This window comes from Argiope bruennichi, chromosome 4 (genome assembly GCF_947563725.1).
Source record: "Argiope bruennichi chromosome 4, qqArgBrue1.1, whole genome shotgun sequence".
Taxonomy (NCBI): Eukaryota; Metazoa; Arthropoda; class Arachnida; order Araneae; family Araneidae; genus Argiope; species Argiope bruennichi.
Window position 1 is genome coordinate 54,431,965 of NC_079154.1, and position 19,054 is coordinate 54,451,018.

General features: G+C 28.4%; 1 protein-coding gene across 1 annotated transcript in view; it reads right to left on the minus strand.

Moving 5' to 3' along the window:
• Positions 1–2,129, minus strand: part of LOC129966265 (cell adhesion molecule Dscam2-like) — a 217,908-nt gene extending 215,779 nt beyond the window's left edge. The window contains exon 1 of the mRNA XM_056080679.1: positions 1,876–2,129. Within this exon, the coding sequence (XP_055936654.1) occupies positions 1,876–1,936 (61 nt within the window). The 5' untranslated portion in view covers positions 1,937–2,129. The remainder of the gene's footprint in view (positions 1–1,875) is intronic.
• Between the last annotated feature and the right edge of the window lie 16,925 nt (positions 2,130–19,054).

Here is a 19,054-nt window from a genome sequence, read left to right on the forward strand (position 1 = left end):
AATGTGAAAAATATTTAGTAGTTTTGTAGATAAAAATTCAATCTACAATACCTTGAATATTTAAGTAAAAATAAATGCAAAAAAATATATATATTTGAAAAATATTAGAGAATTAAAATTTTACAAGTTGTAATAAGCAAATTAATGATTCTCAAGAATGTTCTACTTTTGAATTCTAAATAAAGTTATTTACGAAAAAAAATTTAAAAAAAGAAAGAATTAGTAATCATAACAACACTCGTTTAAATTGGATACACAATTAAAAAATTCATTATAATAGAAATCAAATCTATATTTGGCACTTTCACAAAAATACCTATCACATAATAACTATTTGAATTTAATGCTATTGCTTACGAAATAAAGACATTGTATTTAGGATATGGACACAAAACATAGGTATTATTTAAATCAGAATATTATTTAATTCTTTAAGTCACAAGACAGTCCTTTAATTGAAATTTTTAAATCTGGTCTTTATACACTTAACAGGAAATGTATTAGCATATTTCTATAAATGAAAAGGATAATTTGGTGCAAGTGTTTAGAAAATCGATTATTCTAAAAAAAATTTTTAATTCCATTGATTAAAATTATCTTAATTTTTCTCTTAAATATGATTGCCAAAAATTAAAGGAATATCATTTCTAATAATTCAACATATATAAAGAACAAAATATTTAATTGTGAATTGATCATTTACAGTGAAAACCTTTATCAACATTGACAGTTCTATAATTTCTCTTGAAAGTTGCATATTTCTTTGCTTTCACCTATTTTTCAAACTTCCTGACTAGTTCCAATTCTCCTTGTCACAAATTTACAAATTCATTTACTATAATTGTAGCCACATATTATTACCAAAGTATTTTGTGACGATTTTTTTTCCCATTTCAGCCATATGAACTTGTGATATTTAAAATAACTGTTTGGGAAAACTCGGTATAATATAAAAATAAAAAAGTATATCAATTATTTTGTTTATGTTTGCATACGATTTATAATAATCAAGATTATCGTCGATATATTGCTAAGTGACTAGGTTTTAGAAAAAAAATGAATCAATATGTTATTTTAAAATGTCATTTCCGTAAAAAAAAAAAAAAATCGATATTTAGTGATTATACATGTATACAATACATGGTTTCATAAGCACAATTTTTGCTATTACAGAGATGACATTTTAAAAGAATAAGATTACATTAACTCGTTTTCTTTTTATGCCGACTTGATCAATTTAGCAATATGCCAATGATATGTTCTTTTTTTTTTATTTAAAACTAAAATGATTGAAAGAAATCACGGTCTTTCCTTTCTTAAATTAAGATAATTATTTAATTAAAATTTCGATTCCAAGCGTGTGGTAAATAGGAGATTAAACATTTAAATAAATTTGAACATTTGTTAGTAAATCTTCCCCCATTTTTAATATAATATTTTAAAAAATATTGTTATTCAATTGTTGAATATGAAATTGCGTTTTGAGATCTGCCTATAGATTATTTTTATGTTTTCAATTTGCTTGATAGTTAAAACTGATAACAGCAATCGGTAAAATAAATTTTCTCTTTAGAAATAACTTCTACAAATAATTTTATTGATTTATTTTAAATGTTATAATTCACAGAATTTTTAAGCAATATTTTTTTACGAATCTTTCATTTCGTTTTTAAAAGATGCTTTTGAACGATAAAATTATTAGGTTAGTTTTAATTTAGAAATTTAAACAAACGAATTTTTTTCAGATAAATGTAGTTTTTCTAATTGCAATGTCGAATTGTTCTGTGGACATAGATCACCATTTGGAATCTACAAATCATAATAGTGCACTTCTACATGTATGTGTGCTATAACTATCTTTTTTTTTATCCTTACCTATGCTATTTGTTGGAAGAATAAAATAACACAGCACAAGGGCAAGGCACTGGGCTAGCATCTTCCAAGAGTAAAGGTCACTGAACCACTCGAAAAAACTTCCACAAAATGTTAAAACACAAGGGAAAAGTTTCCGCTACGAGACGTCATATTTTTATTCCACTTTTAAATAAATTATCGTCATATCCTTTTGATCACTTCTTTAATTAAAAATTAATAAAGCTAGCGTGAAATATTATCTACAACATATCAAAGGAAGACGAATCCACTGAGAATTATAAAAACGTGTTCAGTTCCAAAAAATCGAAGACTAAAAATTCTATCTTCCGCTCTCTACGACATTCGAAATCATTCTGTAGTGAATTCTGCAGAGAGGGAAACTTCCCTTTCATCCCACTAGAGGACGCTGCGAGCCAGCTAATTTGAGAACTATGAGGATTTATCCTATGCAAATAAAATGCTAATGGAGTAACACTTACGGCGCAATTAGTCACTTTTGATGGTCGACTTAATCTGATATTTGGCTTTTCATGGAGTAATACATGAAGGAAAAGAAATAAAAAAATATGATAATTTCCCCTTCGTTTTGAGACTTTTAAAAGGGATTACAGAAAGCGACACAGGAAATTAAACGTCCGTCGCTTCATTTGCCGATTGTCAAAAATGTCGAGTTTGTAGCGGAGATTCGCAATCCAATTTAGTAACATCTCTTTAACTTAATGCGTTCTCCTAAAATCTTTAACTTTTCATTGTTATTTATGAAAGGTATTATCCTGCAGAAAGTTTGGTGAGAGTTCGGAAAATTTAACTTTTTTTTTTTTTTGGGTGCGTAGGGAGTTTTTAATGTTGGCGGTAGTAATGTACTTAGATTAGTAAGAAATCCCACTTGATTAGCAAACAAAAAAAATTATTTGAAAAAAAGATTGAGGAGCAGATTTTCTTTCCAGATTTTTTTGGGTATATTGAGGCTAAACATATTCCACGATTTAAAAAAAGAAAAGAAAAAAGAGTAGAGTAATGTTAGAAATAAGTGTATATTTTCATTCAGCAGTATAGCCAGAAAAAAAAAAGGGGAGGAAAACTTACACGCTCAAAAAAGAAGGAAAAAAGAATATCCAAACTCTAATGTGGAACATCATAGTATGATTATGCTATAAGTTTAAATAGTATGTCTGGTTTTTAATCTTGTGTCATCCGTCCCATTATATATTTAACGTTTTCTTCTTCTTTTTGCTTTTTTTTTTTTCTTCTTTTTTACATTGTGCAATGTGCAGTGAAAATACCAAACTAAGAACATTTTTCGAAAAAAACTTAAGAATAGTCGAATATTTAGCCCAATGTACCATATCATGATAATCTTTTTATTCTGTAGCTTAGTTCTATCTTTTTTTTTTTTTTTTTTCGAAATTTGTTCTCGTACAGTAGCATGCATAAGTTATTTTATATCATTGCAACAAGCGTATGTAAAGATTCAATAATTAAAACAATAAAAAGAATTATTATATAGAATTTTTTAAAATATGTTTAAACTTTATTAATATTAAAGACAAAAGCATTGTATATATTTAATACAATTCGAATCAATGTTATTGAAAAGTTTATTTTCTCTCTCTCTCTCTCATATATATAAATCGGTAGAAATGAGTTTTTATGCAATAATATATTTCGAAATTATTGAGAATATTATTTAAATTTCGATTAGTAAGTTATTGAGAACAAATTTTTATTTTGATCAATTAAAAATTTAGTTGGAACCTTGAAAAACCTATTCTAGTGAGCATTCCATAAGAAATAATTTTCTACAAATTTAGTAATTATAAATGTAATAATTTGCTTTTGTAGAGCGTTTTAAAATTCATTACGCATACCATATAACCCAATTAATACATATAGTGTAACATCCTACATACATTATCATGATTAAAACGCATCGTTTTCTATATACTAGATCCAAGCTCAATATTTATTAAGCATAATATACTTTAAAATTATTTTCTATAAAATTTTAATCAGGAATGGTTTGTAAATTAATACATTCTCCAGCTTTAAGTTTGAAAATGCATTTCTGATTTCGTAGTATATGTGCTACAAATTTATTGGTAGAAGTCATTTTCTTCTACATACAATTCCTTTTGATATTTTGTGAATATCATTTATGTTATTTATGGTATATCTCAATTAATGGTATTTGTATTTTGCTGTATATTTTATTAAGTTATTCTAATTTCTCTTTGTACATTAGGTTATCATAAACCAAATTACGAAACGTTTTATGTATAAATTTTTATTAGTTAAATTTAAAATATTTATGCTATGTTTTAAATTCAATTGCAGTTTTTTGAAATTCTGCTCAAAATTGCAATTCAAGTTCATTATTATCTAAGTACATGTAATTAAATGCTACTCCAAATTCCTTTCTATATCCAGTATTATTTATATTATTTTGGAATGTAATTCTATCAGTTTATATGAGCTTTGTAGCTTTTTGAGTATGCAAAGCCATTCAGAATTAACTAAATAAATGTGAAATATGTTATCTAATTCAAAAATCCTCTTTAATAATAAAATCAATACCGTTCAGTTCAATATTAGTAACTTTATGAGCTATCTTTTAATTCCAAACGATTTTTGATAACCTAGTCTTTCATGGACGGCTGATATATTTCGTTATTAGTTGCACTTACTTTAATTAACTTTTTGTATACGTTTCATATTATTGAGCACTTTCCGAAGACTAAAAACACGAGCAATAGGTTTTATAAAATGAAGTAAATATTTTATACAGAATACGCTATACAAATGGATCTATTAGTTAAAATTTTAATCTAAAATGCGAGATGCAACATTCAACAATGGAATTACTTGGCCCTCTGTAATACTGTTACCAAATAAGGAATTCAAATTGAATTGCAGTGTCGTTATTTTTAATAAAAATAAAAACACTACAGAGTAACGCAAATATATTAGCTTTCCCTTAAGTTAAACTTGAAATAATTTTTCCAGAAATATTACTCAGTATTATTTAACTTGTTTTCAATTCAACAATTTCAATAAATTACTCAAAACATTTGAAGTCAGAACCTTTTAGAAAATGTTAGTCATTTAGATCAGAAAAGGCATAATAAAGAAATGCGTCATTGTTTGTTTTATTAGTTAGTATAAGAAGGGCCAGTTGGAATTACTTTAGTCTATTCAATCTTACATAGATCATATGCTATCCTAAATTTTGCTTTTTATTGTCTAATATTGATGAAAATTATTGAAATTCTGATTAATTCAAACGGGTATTTTGCATGATTAATATTTTTTTATTCTCAATTACAGGTGATCAAATTAAATGAATTCTAAATAATCCGGTGAAATAACAGATATTACAGACTTATAAAAAAATCTCTCAATATCTAAATATAATGCATTTTCAGAAGATAAATTTTTAAACGATATCTTAACATATATGTATTTATTATAGTCATAAAAAATGTTTAAAGACATGTTTTTCAATTCCTATTATTTGTTTGAATTTGAATCTCCTATATAATTAAGAATTTTACATTTATGTCAATACAAAATTTTATCTAAATATATATATATTTCAAAACAAATCACAAAAATCATTATTGCGGTATTTTGGAAGTTGGCTTCCTTTTTTCAATTTTTACTGTAAAACAGTTTTTATAACATAAAAAGTCATACTGCAAGATAATCGTTGTCTCTAAAAATAATAAAGAATTCCAAAATTAAAAAAAAAAGAAAGAAAAAGAGAGAATTTTTTAGTATGAATCGAGTTTTTTAGAAATCATTAGTTTATTTTTGTTGCTCATAAAGTGTTAAAAGTGCATTGAAAATACAACTAACAATTGTTTTGCATCAAATAATTTATTTTTTAAATTTTTTCAACAGTATATTTTATGAGTTGTTGTTCTTTAACAAAAAAAAAATGGGTACTGAAGTTATAAATTTGGGTGATAATTTTCTGATAAAGTAGCTGAAATACAACATTTGAAGTTTATATATATATATTAGGGCAGAACATATTTTAAACCATGATGCTTGTAAAAATGTCCATAAACATGAAAACAACAAAATGGTCAATAATCAAAGAGCACTTTTAAATACTATTATTTTATACACTCTTTATTTTCATGTTCATTTTTATTTATGTATTGACCATTGAAATTACTATCGCAATATTTATCTGCAGTGATTTTTTTAATATCTTTATTTTTCCTTAAAAAATCCACTTTTAAAAACAATAAATGATTTCTTTTCTATCAACTAAAAAAAATTCGTATCTAAAAAAGTTAGAAAATTGCATTATATTTAATTTTAATTTTTAGCTTACTTTTATTTTTAATTTACTTTTTATGCATTTAACTTTCTTTTAAAAAGATTATTTATTATTCACCAGAAATATTTTTAAAAGCTAATTTAAAAATTAGATTTTTCGAATATATTAGAAAAAAGTTATTTTTGTTTCATTAACTAAATTCTCGTAACTAAATAATAGAACCTAGGAGTAGGTAATCCAAAACTCGTAGTGCCATCTCGTAGCAGCAAAATGAGCTTCAAATAAATAAGGTTAGAAACAATTGAAACAGTTATTTATTTCTCCATTGTTTAATCATCCTCATATTCTCTGACAAATATTCTCATTCCTTAAGAGAAAATCGACACGGTTTTATATTAAGAACCCAGAATTAGTTGGATTCATTTTTAGAAGTTTTATTTTATGGATTAGATTTTATTAATATTTTGCTGATACATATAATTTATCACCTTATTGCACATGTATACATACTTTTTTTTATTTCCATTACAGATATGTATTTATTTTGTGCATGGGCTGATTATTTATCCTAGGTAAAAACGTAGTACCAAAGGATAAAGATTTCACTCTTATCTTGCATCTAATGTACAGTGGCTCAAAAAATTGAGAGTACACCTTACTTTTAGTTCATAAATCCGACTTTCAATATAAATAACACATTACCGAGAAGTGCAAACATGATTTTATTTTTACACATAACAAATGGTTTAATTTAGAGTAAAAATAAAGAAAAACTAACAAAAAATTTCTAAATTGAAAATTTTCAGAAGCATTTTAAATAAACATAAGCAGAATTTTGCCTCAAAAAATTGAGAATACACCAATGAAATTTTTGCGATATCACGCATAGAAATAAAGTGTCACTATTAAATTGCATGTCTTTTGGCTCTTATAATGGTCTCTAAACGTCATGGTACCGATTCGACCCATTTTTGGTGGTATCTGAAGATATTTTACTCCATTCTTCTTGCACCACTTATTTTAAATGGGTTTTGTTTCTAATTTTGTGTTTTTGAACCCCTTTTTCTGGTATGGCCCACGAATATTCAATGGCATTGATTTTGGGGTACTGTGGTGGTGTGTGTAACTGCTATTTACAATGAAAAAGAGACCATATTTTGAAGCTACGTGTATTCTGTTTGGGGTCGTTGTCTTGCTGAAAAATGCAATTTCCATCTAAACCCAAATTTTTAGCACTTTCCTTTAGATTGCTGCGAAGTATATCCAAGTAAACCGTATCATTTATAATGTACTATAAAAATTAAATTTCCTATCCCGGATGAAGCCATGTAACCTCAAATCATCACGGAGTCACTATCATGTTTCTGTAGGATGTAAATTTTTTGGATACAAAGCAGTATTAGGCTTTCTCCATACAGTAAGATGGTTGTCACTGACAAAAATGTTGAGGTTTCTTTCATTACTAAATATAGATTTCTTCCAAAGGTTATTGGTCTTCAATTGATGAGTTTTTGCAAACTTCAAATGCTTTTTCTGAATTTGCAAGCTGGTGAACGGTTTCTCTCTAACAATGCTACTTTTATATCCAGCTTGTTTAATGGCATTTAGCACAGTTTCAGCAATTACACTTCTGCCTATGATTTGAAAAGTTTCTGAAACAAGTTGGATGAACCATATGGTAGCAGCAATCTAAAGGAAAGTGTTAAAAATTTGGGTTTAGATGGAAATTCCATTTTCCAGAAGGACAAAAACCCCAAACAGAATGCACGTAACGTCAAAATATGATGTCTTTTTCATTGTAAACAACAGTTACACACACCACAACAGTACCCTGACATCAATGCCATTGAATATTCGTGGGGTATACTCGAAAAAGGGGTTCAAAAATACAAAATTAGAAACAAAACCCATTTAAAACAAGTGGTGCAAGAAGAATGGGGTAAAAATCTGCAGATACCACCAAAAATGGGTCGAATCGGTACCATGACGTTTAGAGACCATTATAAGAGCCAAAAGACATGCAATTTAATAGTGACACTTTGTTTCTATGCGTGATATTGCAAAAATTTCATTGGTGTATTCTCAATTTTTTGAGGCAAAATTCTGCGTATGTTTATTTAAAATGCTTCTGAAAATTTTCAATTTAGAAATTTTTCGTTGATTTTTTTTTATTTTTACTCTAAATTAAACCATTTGTTATGTGTAAAAATAAAAACAAGTTTGCACTTCCCGTTAATGTGTTATTTATATTGAAAGTCGCATTTATCAAGTAAACGTAAGGTGTACTCTCAATTTTTTGAGCCACTGTATCTCTGATCTAATCAGAGATATATTAGATAATGTCACAAATTTTTAAATGGGTTAAATTCACGTACTGTTTGAAATTCTCTGAATAAGTATTGCAGAGCTGTGACTCATACATCATTAAATAAATTCCGAAATACTTCAAACGATTTTTAAATTAATTCTTAATATTTAGACTTCTACACTGATAGGCAAATATTCTGATATCCAATGCCTTCAATTGTAAATTAAATGCACAAATGTTTATATAATGGAGAAATATTGTTAAACCAATATTGTTTGGTCTTCATTCTACGATTAAAAATGTATTTTTTAAAAATATTTTTATACGCTTTATTTCTAATTGCTTAGTTCAAATTGAATTAAGTTATATTTTTTGGTAGAATAAGGATTTGCTTTTTAAATTATTTTTTTTCTTGTCATCTTCTCTGCTTATTTTTGAAATTCTTCTTCTTTTGATATTTTGCAGCTATTTGGAGAGATAGGTTACCTTGCAAATTTTATGCGTATCAAATAGAAATACTTGCTTTTAATAAAGTAAGTATTAAATTTAATATAATTAAGTATTAATCAATATTAATAAGTATTAATATATTTAATTATGCATATCAAGTAGAAATACTTGCTTTTAATAAGGTAAGAATTATTTATTAATTTTTAGCTCTAAATTTAATAAAAATTGTATTAAGAATTATATATAAAACTATATTAACCTTTTCAGAAGAATGATAAATTGTTACCCTACTTTCTAAAGTACTACTTTTCTATTAAATGGAAATTGTCGATAAGAATTCTAGTCAAATTCGATAAAATGTTTATTTTAATGAAAACCTTAAAACTTTGAAATTTAATCCCTTTAAAAAGTGTTATAACCATTGAGTTATATATTTGTCCCAAATTCCTATCGAAGTATTAAAAGTATTTTATGATTCATTTTTCAAACCTCTGAGGAAAAAACTCGAAGAAATGAAAATTCAAAATCTTTATCAATTAAAAGTATTGTCACATGAAAAAATAAATAAACTAGCTTCTTTGAATAATTTTATTTTTAATAGAAGCGATATTTATCGAACTTCATAAGAAGAAAAGATATAGAAAATTAATTAATTAATTAATTCACTTAGAATCAGAATATTGTAACTGAAAGAATATTAAAAATCAAACGATAATAAATTCAAAATGTTGATTTCTGTTTAGTCAAACAAGAGCTTTCAAAAAGGTATCTAGCCAACTGATTGGACAAATTTTATTATTTCTTGCAAAAGACAATATTAAAATTTCTTTTTCTATTTAATTTAATAACATTATTCAATTCTGTCATGAAATGAGACAATAAAAGTAGTTTTATCTGTTCTCAAGCATTGAATTTTAATTAATGTCGAATTCTTTTGCGATATAATTATTCAAAGGTAATTATCATCGGTTAAAATTTTATTAATAAAGAAATCTGTTTTTGAAAAATAAATTTTTCTATAGTAAAAATTATAATGTTTTTTAGAGTGATAAATTCTTCGACGGACTTTTAAATTCAGTGAAAATGTAACAGAAAGGAAAGTACATTTTGAATTCTGCCATCATTTCTCTCAACAGTAAATTTTTAGTTTTATTTAAATCATGTATCAGCATATATGCATCAGTATATAAAGCTTTCAACTTAAATGTTTTGAAAATTTCTTATTTCCTCTTTATTTGTAAAAACTCTTTTATATTGGAATATTTCGTATTATTATTTTAGTATGTTATAAAAATATCAAGAAATTTTCCATTTCTAACTCTAAATAGATTTAAAACACTCGTACATATATGAAATAAAATACTACATTGAAGTCTAGCAATATTCTTGATTAGATTGCTGTCATTCATTTTAACTCATTGTTTACAGTTCACTCATTTTCTGTGACAGCTGGAGTGACATCGGCGAAATCAAACAAAAGAGGTAGTCATGATAAAAAGAACGAGGAAGAAGATAAGAGATATTTCAGAATTGAAAAATGCTACTTTGAATTTACTTATCAAAGAAATATTTTGATTTTTGAGAAAAAAATACTTTCTCATTTTAAATCTAAATCTTCAAACAGGTAAAATTATCTTACAGCCATTTTGTATAGAGTAAATTAAGGATATTAATATAAATCGATGAATTCTAACTTATCTCAAGTGCTCAGCAAGTATTTCGAATGGACAATTTATTTATTTTTTTCAGCTATAATTATCTTAACATATTATATTACAGCAAAAAAAAATATTCTGTTTCTGACGATAATTTCTTTCCAATTTATATTTCTTCACAAATTATTGTAGATAATTTTCATATGATATCGCAAGTTTTTTTAAATGAGACTTATAATATAGAATCCCACAATCTCTACTACTAATAAAAATAAAGTTGTGGGGAGAATCAGTTTTATTGTCAGTATTAGACCGTTTCACCTGGTGTTGAGATTATTGATAACTGTTAGCATACTAGGGACACTAAATAACCAGAAGCTGTCACGTAGCTAAGAAGTAGAATAAGGTAACATATTTTCATTGCAGAGTGTGTAGTATTGATGAATGTGGGCAGACAATAAAAAAAGAGCTAACAAAAAAAAAGCGGTTTATTTAACTATAAGAAACAGTATTGTATTTCCCTACTACAGTATAGTATCGCTTTTCATTACAAATCTGATTCTTACAGTTCTGAATATGAACCCGCATAGTTATAAAAAAAAGTGTAGACACAGTTCGGGAGCTTGCTAGCTTGGCATGTTAGTCACAAAATACTTAACACTTAAAGCTACCTAATTTGGCTGTTATATACTTTGGAAGATGTAAATATGCACCTCGGAGAGAATTCTTTAAATATTCAATTAGAATTTTAATTATTCCGAAATTAAATTGACGATAATTAAGTTTCTCACGATAATTCCTGCGAGTTCCTCAAATTAATTCCATAAAAATAATTTTTACATCATTTCAAAATTTAAAAAGTTTCCTTTTTAATGATACTAATTTAATAATATTGTTAATGTTTCTTGATTTTTAGCAATTTCTTAAAAATGGATTTTGTCTCATTTCCAAGAAATAGATTATATTGTTGACCTAAAAGTCTAACCGTTTTCATTATTTCATCAGATAATTAATCTCGGAATTTTACCCCACTGTTGAAAGCTAAGAAGGAAGGATATTTTTTAAATATCCATATAGTTTACTAGACGGGAAAAAAAGTGAATTTGCAATAACCAAGAAAATCAGATGAGAGATGAAACAGGTAATTTCGTTTTTAATTATTCGGTTATGGAACTGGTCTCCATTAGAAATATCCATGTACACGATAAAAAGAATTTTAAGTACGACAATTAAAATAACAAGGTTTTAATGTCAGCATATTTGCCAGAATTACGGACATGAAATTATATCTAAATAATTAAACCAATAATAAACTAAAAAGCTAAATAATAACCAATAATAAACTAATAAACTAAATAATTAAATATAATCAGCATATTCCCGTATAATTGTGTGTGTGTGTGTGTGTGTGTGTGTGTGTGTGTGTGTGTGTGTGTGTGTGTGTGTGTGTGTGTGTGTGTGTGTGTGTGTGTGTGTGTGTGTTCAATGATATCTCTCAATTTAAATTCTTATTCATTTCCTAATTTTTATCTTAAATATATTTTTAACATAGATTACCATGTTAACTTCATTCTAAAATGTTATCTTATTTCCTGATCCAATTCCCACTTTTGATTTATTTTTAACACGCGCTCTAGTGAACCAATAACTTAAGCGAAGGGAAAATAATCCCTAATGCTTACAATATTTTTTAAAGACAAATAAGATTCCCTTTCCTACGTCTGTAAGTCTCAAAGAAATTCCTGTCAAAATCTAGGTAAAATCACAGAAGGGGAAAATTTCTGGCACGTCGTTTTTATACGTAATGTAAACAGACGTTTATTTCATTATCGCTTTTTTGTACAAAAGTTATGGTTGCCCTATTTACATATATATTATTACAAACCTCTAATTTGGCTTCCCATCACGAATAGTGTCATCATAAGAAATACCATTTTACAGTCATTTGTAATGGACGCTGTCGGATGGCAAGCCAGTGGTCCCTGAGCTTGGTGACCATTTGGCGATTTTGCGACGAATTTGGCGACAAAATGGATAATACTCGAAATTTTGAGAATTTTGTTGATCCGTCCATTAGGAACCGAGATACACCTGATTGGTCTAGAAGCTTCTAATTCTGCCTCCCGAGTACTGTAAAAGGCCGGCACTCTCAAGTTGTGGGTTGTATGTGAGTAGTCGGAGTCGCCGACATGTATAGTTCAGCAACGGATTGTAAAACCCTCCGCGTTTTTGCGCATGCGTTAGGATGGGTTTAATTCTTCAAAATAGGGGTGAAAGGAAACATGAAAGTAGATGTTTACATTTACTAGTATGTAATAGGAAAAATCCAAAATGTAAATATTTGTCGTCTGTGTATTCGTCGTCTTTGTGTACTCGTGTCTTCGTGTGAATAAACGCCGTTGTTTTCTATTGAGGCCTACCGATTGTGTGTCCTCTACACCATATCACTACCACTATCTAAACGAACCCGGAGATGAAGAAAATCAGTAACAATATATACAGGGGGATTATAATTAAACTTCCCTTATATGCAGCATCCTATAACGTAAACGGATTAACGGATTGCAACGAAATTTGGTGTATACCCAAGCAGCAAAAGATCGTTGGCCAACCATTGGCCAAGTATCGCCCCACGGAACGAGCGAGATTGGGGCGAGATCGGAGGCGATCTCGCCCCGACATTGGTCATGTCCCCCGGCGGTACGCCACGCGATGGTCGCCCCGACTTGTTTTCGACGAATTTGCCGATCCTTTGGCGACTTGTTATTATCACGGGCGACGTTATACCAAGCATTTCGCGACCTGTTTTATCAATGGGCGACCCAATACCAATCATTTCCCGATGTGTTTTAACAATCGGCGACCCAATACCAATCATTTCCCGATGTGTTTTAACAATCGGCGACACAATACCAATCATTTCCCCTTGTGTTTTAGCAATGGGCGACCCAATACCAATCATTTCGCGACCTGTTTTATCAATGGGCGACCCAATACCAATCATTTCCCGATGTGTTTTAACAATCGGCGACCCAATACCAATCATTTCCCCATGTGTTTTAACAATCGGCGACCCAATACCAATCATTTCCCCATGTGTTTTAGCAATGGGCGACCCAATACCAATCATTTCCCCATGTATTTTAGCAATGGGCAACCAAATGCCAATTAATAGGCAATTTATTTCTGAACACTTGCTGGTGTAAAATTGAAATATTAGTTTAATGGTTATTCAATTTTCTCAAACTCTAGAAACTAGTGTCATAATATTTAAAACTATCATACTTAAAAATTTTTGTCAAAAGACTGAAAATACGAGATATTTTGAATAGTTTACTTTTCTTTTTTACCTATTAATAGTAGTGTTTGTTATTTATTTTGATAAATTTAAAATTCCATAAAATACTTGTTTTCGATAAAAATTCATGGAAAATGTCATTCTAACAATTCTTCCAACTTTTTTTTAACTATTATTATAGCATAGATTTTACCACAATCTTACCCTATAAAATGTTTAAATGACATTTTTTTACTGCTCTTTAAAAAAAATAAACAAATGTTAAAATTATCTGAAATAATTTTAAATTTGATCACCTCAACATCTATCTACATATAAGATTTATTTCCTTCATTGATATTTCCTATTTATTTTCATTGTTTAATGCATGGGAAGAAATGTTAACATAATCATAGTTTCAATTATAATTAATCAGTATGATTTTACCTGAATATTAGAAATTTAAAAGTAGATGTATTATATATATTGCCTATATCATCTGTTTTTAAAAGCTATTTTATAAAAATTCGAAACAGAAAAATATATAATTCTTATTACAATTTTTTTTTTTTTTTTTTTTTTTACTATACACACTTTTATATTGCTTAATGTGAGCAATAAACAAATAATTCCTAAAGAGTAATGAATAAAACACAAATTCCTATTTTAACACCCTAAAATTTAATGCATTGGTTAAAAATAGTTTAAAACACTAAATTATATAATTCCTATTATGTTTCTTCAATAGAAAATATTTTACAAGCACAAATTAATAAGTTACTTCAAATTTCTAATATTTTCATAATTTATGTTTAGTGAAGTTTAGATTCGTAGCAAAATAACAAAATTTGATCAATGTTAAACCCCGAATATTTCACAAATATGTTTCATAAAAATTCCATATACAAAAATGTAACGCTTCTTTCAATTTTACTGATTTTATTTACTATTGATTTTACAAAATTACTTCATGAAAAAATTTTATGCCTCATTATAAATTTTAGTGTTAGCTAATGTCCAATAGATAACATTTTACAAGCACAAAATAATAATTTACTTCAAATTTCTAATATTTTTTATTATCTATGACTAGTTTGGTTTTATGGCACAAGAATTAAATTTGATCTTTGATTAACACTGAATATTTCTCAAAAATTCCATACACAAAAATGCAGCACTTCTTTCAATTCTACAAAATTCCTTATATTTACTATTAACATGCAAAGTTTCTTCAAGTTGTAGAAATTTTACACATTATAAATGTTAGTGTCGGTTGATGTCCAACATACAACATTTTACAAGCACAAATTAATAATTTACTTCAAATTTCTAATATTTTCTTGATCTATATTTAGCTGTTTGGTTTTGTAGCACAAGAACCAAATTTAATTAAGGATTAACACTGAATATTTCACAAAAATTCCATACCCAAACATGGAACACTTCTTCCCATTATAGGAAATTTTATTTACTATTAATTTACAGAGTTACTTCATATTGCATTAATTTTAAACCTCATTATAAATGTTAGTGTTAGCTAATATTCAATAAACAACAATTTACAAGCACAAACTTACTTCTTATTTAATAACTTACTTCAAATTTCTAATATTTTCATAATTTATGTTTAGTGAGGTTTAGATTTGTGGCAAAATAACCAAATTTGATCTATGATTAACTCTGAATATTTGAAAAATATGTTTCACAAAAATTCCATGCACAAAAATACAACACTTCTTTCACTTATGCGAAATCTTATTTATTATTAACTTACAAAGTTACTTTATGGTGTAGAAATTTTATACCTCATTACAAATGTTAGAGTTAGCTAATGTCCAATTGATAACATTTTACAAGCACAAATTAACAATTTACTTCAAATTTCTAATTTTTTTAAAAATCTATGATTAGTTTGGTTTTGTTTAATGGCACAAGAACCAAATTTGATCTATGATTAACTCTGAATATTTCACAAAAACTCCATACCTAAAAATGTAAACACTACTTTCAATTATACAAAATTTCTTTAGACAAATATTTTTTTAATTATTATTTTCCCCTCTTTATTTTTAGGAGAAAAGAAAAACAACTATGCAAAACAATTTATTTACAAAGACCTTCATTAAATAATATTTTAGAAATACAAAGTAAAATAATAATTTACTTGAAATTTTTTACTGAATTTTCTGTAATGACTTATAAACCCAAGCAAAATCCTGAAACTATGACTTATAATTTAGAAGAATAAATAATATTGACACAAAGTAATTTATAAAAAATTTATTTAAACTTTATTTATTATGTAATACTTGAAGAGTTTGAAATTTCTAAAAATCCACACACATTTATATAAATATTATATATATGTATAACTGAATCTTCAGCTACATATAAAAAATTATACATTTATTTATACATTTCATTTTTCCTTTTTGCTGAACCTAGAAAACAATTATAATAGTAATTGAGATTTCGCTTCATTTAAAAGTACAAATAAAACATTTGTTGACAATTGGAGATGAGTAATTAACAAGCAAAAGAGCTTCTTTTTGCAGATTTGATGAACCTAAAAAACATATTCCTTAATTAGAATAATGATTGAGCTTTCACTTCTTTTAAAAGTACAAATAAAATATTTGTTGACAATTGGAGATATGTAATTAAGGAGTAAAATAGATATATAGAACTTCATAAGCTTGATAATGTTTTCAATCTGATAATGAACTATATAGGCAAATATTATAATAATATTTAGGACAATAGAGAAAAATAATATAAACTAATGGGTGTAAAATTTATGTTACTATTTTATGAAAGGTGAAATAATTATAAACTATTCACATAAGAGTATTCAAATATAACTACATAATTGCAAGTTTTAAAGATTTTTTTTTTTTTTTGAAATTTACAATAAATATATTTTGCTAATCTATTTTTTTAGCCTTATGTCGAAATAAAAATAATAACACAAATGTTATTGCAAAATCAAAACATAAGAAAGCAATTTAATATTTTTTAAAAAACTTTTTTCATTAGAAATTGTTGTTAACAAAAGGAAAGGCATTGTAAATGAAATGGAAAAATATCTGCAATAATTTAAGAACAGACACACACAAAAAAAAAAGATAGGAAATAAAATCACTTGAAAAGAATACAAACAAGAAAAGAAATGATAATGGTCGTTACGCCTAACGCTAATAATATCACGTGCAACTCCATGTTTCAGGTAAGCAACGAATTCGAACGGCTTCAACAAAAATAATCTTTTTTATTCACTATTTAGAATAAATAATATATTATTTACAAATGTATAATAATAAAAACTTTACACTTACCAAGTTTCTTGAAACGACAGTATGCGTTGCTGGTTGAATTTCAAAATCCAATACACGCCAGGTGATTCATGGGAAATTTCTAAAATATGTTCGCATAGCGCCACCTAGGAAAAGCAACTTTCCCGACATCGAGGCGACTATGGGCCGATTGCTTTGAGCCGGTCTTTTTCACTAAGTCGCCGTAGGAGTTCGCCCCGATGAAAAAGCGATCTTCAGAGGCGACAGAAAAAAATTTGGTCAAAATCCGATGTCGCGCCAATGCAAAGGTGACATTGGCAAAATACGGGCGGCGTATATCAGATGGCTGCGATGCTTGGCCAATCGTTTAGCGACTTCTCTTGCTGCTTGGGTAGACTGTACACGAGATGCGCTCTCGAAATTTTGAAAAAAAAATTAGCTCCAAAATGTCCACTAAAGGGTGCCTTTTCCGAAAAAAATTAAATTTAACACAATAAACGACCAAAACGGAATACAGAAACAATATTAACAATCCAGAACAAGAATTATTAGTAATAAAATGTAAAACCGGGAAAAGCTGTCAATTCTAGGGAAAATGTCAAGATTTGCATGCAAGCGAAGAAAAGGAAGCTTTATGTAAAACAGGTTAGAGTATGAAACATTTGTAGACGTTGTCATGCTTTATGTCGATGTTTCCAGCTGTAATGATGATGGTGTCTTTAGTTGAATGTGCGTTATTGGTGAAGCTATTTTACGAAAACAAGGGGAATGTTCTGCTGCAGTTTCTTGAATTTGTAAAGAACTTACGACGTGGATCAACGTCTACTAAAGGTATCCGTGCCATGATTAAGAGATTTAAGAGGCCATAAATCTGTCACATTGGTACTTGTTGATGCCGTCAAGACAGCTGTTGCTGCACAGACACCAGAGTTTGAGGACAGTAGCGCACGTGCAATTTTTTATCAGACAGCCATTCTTACAGCACCGTCCGAAACATGCTCAGAAATATAATGCACTACATCCCATGCAAGATCCACCGTGCCCAAGAGTTGCTTGATAAGGGCAAGTCACAATGTCTATCATTCGCAGTCAGTTTTTTTTTTTCAATAGAATGACTGTTGATCTGTCATGGCCTTTGGAATCGTCTGTGAAGCGACGAGGCTCAGTTCTAACTCAATGGGCATTTGGGCTACGGAAAATACGCGGTGGCACACTGAAATTCTTCTACATTCTCCAATGGTGACTGTCTGGTGTGGATTCACGGCGTCATTTGTCATTGGGCCATTCTTTTTTGAGGAAATAACTGCACACAGTTCCATTACGAGTCGTCGGTACCCTGACATGTTGCAGACGTTTGTTGTGCCGCAACTGCAGATAAGGCAGGTCCTTATATGATTATTTTCAAGCAGGATGGTGTGCCCCACATATCCATGAGCTCGTGATGGCACTTTGATCCAACACTTCACAGACGAACGTGTTATTAGTTGCTTCTTTCGTAATGCATGGGCACCACGTTCGCAGGGTCTAACTCCGTGCGATTTCTGGTTACGGAGCCACTTATAAAGTCTGGTGTATCGTGGAGGTGTAGCGACGCTGAATGACTTAAAGAACTCCATAACGCTTCATGCGCGAAACATCACTACTGATCAGTTATGATCTGCTGTTGAACGCATTGTCCATCGACTTAAAATTTTGCAGGTGGCTGAGGGTGGTCACATGGAGCATCGTCCTGCACACGATTAATGACTATCGTCCTGGACATGATTAACAACTACTTCTCTTGTGAAATTTCGTCCTAATCTGTTCTTGTTTCTGCAAACGGAACTGTGTTTTTTTTTCCCTCTAAACAGCGTACTGTTATTTTTTCCTTATCTTTACTTAATGTAGTTCGATGACAAGGTGATCAGA